This window comes from Rattus norvegicus, chromosome 10, assembly GCF_021556685.1.
Source record: "Rattus norvegicus strain SHRSP/BbbUtx chromosome 10, alternate assembly SHRSP_T2T, whole genome shotgun sequence".
NCBI lineage: Eukaryota > Metazoa > Chordata > Mammalia > Rodentia > Muridae > Rattus > Rattus norvegicus.
In genome coordinates this window covers 17,799,205-17,802,470 of record NC_141543.1, presented here as the reverse complement: position 1 = coordinate 17,802,470, position 3,266 = coordinate 17,799,205, and the positions used below count along the sequence as shown (strand labels likewise).

General features: G+C 44.0%; 1 protein-coding gene across 1 annotated transcript; it reads right to left on the bottom strand.

Annotated features, from left to right (window-relative positions):
- Positions 1-1,511: 1,511 nt before the first annotated feature.
- On the bottom strand, positions 1,512-2,453 carry Or1f29 (olfactory receptor family 1 subfamily F member 29). Its single transcript, NM_214822.1, is given in 1 exon segment — positions 1,512-2,453. A coding segment is annotated over 1 exon segment (942 nt).
- Between the last annotated feature and the right edge of the window lie 813 nt (positions 2,454-3,266).

Below are 3,266 nucleotides of genomic sequence, written 5' to 3'. Positions count from 1 at the left end.
CCACATAGTCCCACTGTCCTGGAACTCACTATGTAAACAAAGCTGGCAGACGTACTCACTGACCAGAAAACATGCACAGTAAACAAAAAACAAACTAACAAGTATAAAATTGAACTAAACAAAAGTTTAATAAAATTGCCAGATTAAACAGAGACTTCAGGAAGAGGAATTGTGAGAAAAGCAGGGATCAGGTGGAGATTCGGGAATCAGAAGATCCTGATCAAAAGAAACAGCTCATTAGAGGCCCTCAGCAGACTTGTACTGGAAGAAGGAAGAGTGAGCAAAGCAGAGGACAGGGAAAATGTTAGCACAAGCTGGAGATCAGAGAGAAAGCAAGAGACAAGGACAACAGGCAAAGGGCAAAGACAGGAAATACTGCCAGACACATGACAAGATTCTACAGGGAAAGGAATGAAGGAGTGGGGGAATTGCTTTTAGAAATAATGTCTGCAATTTCTTTGAAAACAATAATCAATACAACTCAGAAGTCCTACCAAGTTTCAACATGAAAAGTGTAAGAACTAGAGGTGGTAGATGTCTCCCAGGCCAAGCTGCACACATGGGCTCACAGTGGTGTGACAACACATAAGAGACATGTGTAACCATAAGTTACACGGAAGTAGCAGAGGAAGTTGGAATGAAGTCCCACTGGTAGGCCTTAGCTATAGAGCTGTTGGCAAGTCTTAGCCACTAGGGAAGAACATATTGTTTTCATTAAGAATGTAGCAACTTTAACTCAACCACAGTCCAGTGGAAGGCCACACATCAGAGTATATGGAAACTAAAATGGCATGAGCTAAAATGGTGTGAAAGAAAGAAAGGGTGGAAGAAAGGGAGAGGGAAGAATGTAAGGGGAGGCATGGATGGAGGAAAGAAGGAAGGGAGGTTGGAAGGGGGAATGAGAAACAGAGAGAGAAGGAAACAGAGAGAAACAATGAAAAGAAAAGATAAAAATAAAAGGAATGAGAATTTTCATCACAATTGAAAAGAAAAATCTTAGAAATAAAAATACACAAGATCAGTAAAACCAAGTTACAGGCACTAACTTTAAAAGTTTTACTACGAAATGAAAATTGGAAGCTAATAAACTTTTTACTAAGTGAAACATCCAGGACACCTAGACCTGCATAGCAAGACTCTGTCTCATACAAAAGAAAACAAAACAACAGCAGCAACAACAACAGCCGCAAACAAAAACAAAAGAGTTGCTACCTGGGAACACCAGCAGACATTGACAGAGACAGGTAAAGAGGGCAGAGGGACTGAAAGGTCAACCTAGAACTAAAGAAAGCACAGCTCATTTTTATTGAATCAACCTATTTCCTGCTAAATGATAGATGCTATGTAATGGCCAGATGTCATCATATAACATTACATATTCTGGGCTCTGTATTTGGGAGAGATAATTGATGCTTTTCTTACAAAACGTAAGTGAGAAGTTTCAGATAATTGACAAAACATGAAGAATTCTTAGACAATAGCTCCCTCTGTGATGTGCAACACTTTTAACATTACTGCTTAGATGGAAATCTCATGGCAAGCACTTTCCTTAAAGCCGCTTTCATGTCGCTGTTCCTCAGGCTATAGATGAAAGGGTTCAGCATTGGGGTCACCACTGCATACATCACTGCAGCTGCCATGTCCCTCCCAGCTAAGTGAGAGGATGATGGGTTGAAATACACTGCGATGACGGTGCCATAGAAGAGGCAGACCACAGCCAGGTGGGAGCCACAGGTGGAGAAGGCTTTCCATCCTCCCCTGGGGGATGAGACTCTGAGGACAGCACAGGTGATGTGGATGTAGGAGATGAGGATGCAGACAAATGGGGTGACCATGACCACAGCTCCCTCTGTAAGAATCATCAGCTCATTGAGATGTGTCTCTGAGCAGGAGAGTTTCAGGAGGGGAGTTGCATCACAGAAGAAGTGGGGGATCATGTTGTCTGCACAGAAGGAGAGTCGAGCCATGAGAAGTATGTGCAACAGACAATTCATGTTGGCTACAACCCATGACCCCACAACAAGCAGGACACAGAGCTGATGGGTCATCTTTGTTGTGTAGTGTAAAGGGTGGCATATGGCCACAAATCGGTCATAGGCCATCACAGCCAGCAGGAAATTGTCCATGTTACCGAACACACCGAGAAAATACAGCTGGGTGAGACACCCAGAGAAGGAAATGGCCTGACTCCCAAGTATATGGTTGGCCAGAACTTTAGGGACAGTGGTGGAGGAGAAGCAGACATCCACAAAGGACAGGTTACTGAGGAAGAAGTACATGGGGGTGTGCAGGTGGGTGTCTGTGCGGATGGCCAGGATGATGAGCAGGTTTCCCAGGACAGTGGCCAGGTACATGATGAGGAAGAGCAGGAAGAGGAGCTGCTGCTGCTGGGGCTGCCTGGAGAGTCCCAGGAGGAGGAATTCAGTGACACTGGACTGGTTGGTGCTGCTCATGAGTCTGAGCCTAACTACAGAACGAAGATGCAGAGGTCAGAAGGCCATCTTCAGGTTTGGATGCTACAACCAGGTTCAAACTAATCCTGCATTACGGTTTCTGAATTAAGATTCACTCCTATTTTCTACACACTCGATTTACAAATCCCAGTTTAGATAGTGTTGGTTCCCCAGATTGACCCCTTTAGTTTTATTGGATATAGTACACAATCTTTCATGCATGTCACTCTTACCTGTATCTGGTAACATTTCCAATTTCCTCCCACTCCTTAGAAGCTCCAAGGAAAGGAGAAGCAGCCAGCTATTTTAGTGATCTCAAGCTCCAACTGGTGGAACTGTGACTCCTGCTGCTGTCCCCTCTATGGGAGAGAGTGAGCAGCACTTGGTGCAGAAGAAACATTGGCATTTCTAATACCTTGAAAATGCCTAACATGCCAGTTCTATTACTTTTACCTTGGAGGTGTTGGGTAATAGTGTTCATTATTCTAAGGCTTGGAAAATCTTGGGAATACGGTTAGGTTCTCAGAAGGTGAAGAGTGGATGATCACAGTCTCAGACCTCCGTGTCAGGAGGAGGTCTGGAAGAATAAGATATTTTCTGCAGCATGAAGTCCCACTAGGAATAGAGTCCCTGAGTATCTCATTAAAGACCAGCAGAAAGTAGTTGTGTAAGCCTGCTCTTGGTCCCTCTTGACAAACAAGGGCGCAACATATCATCTAAGCTCACAGTCAGAACTTGTGAGTGAAGCAATCTGTGTAGAGTGAAGTCCCAGAGAAAATTCCCTGAGACTGATCTGAGCCTTTAGTATTAAAG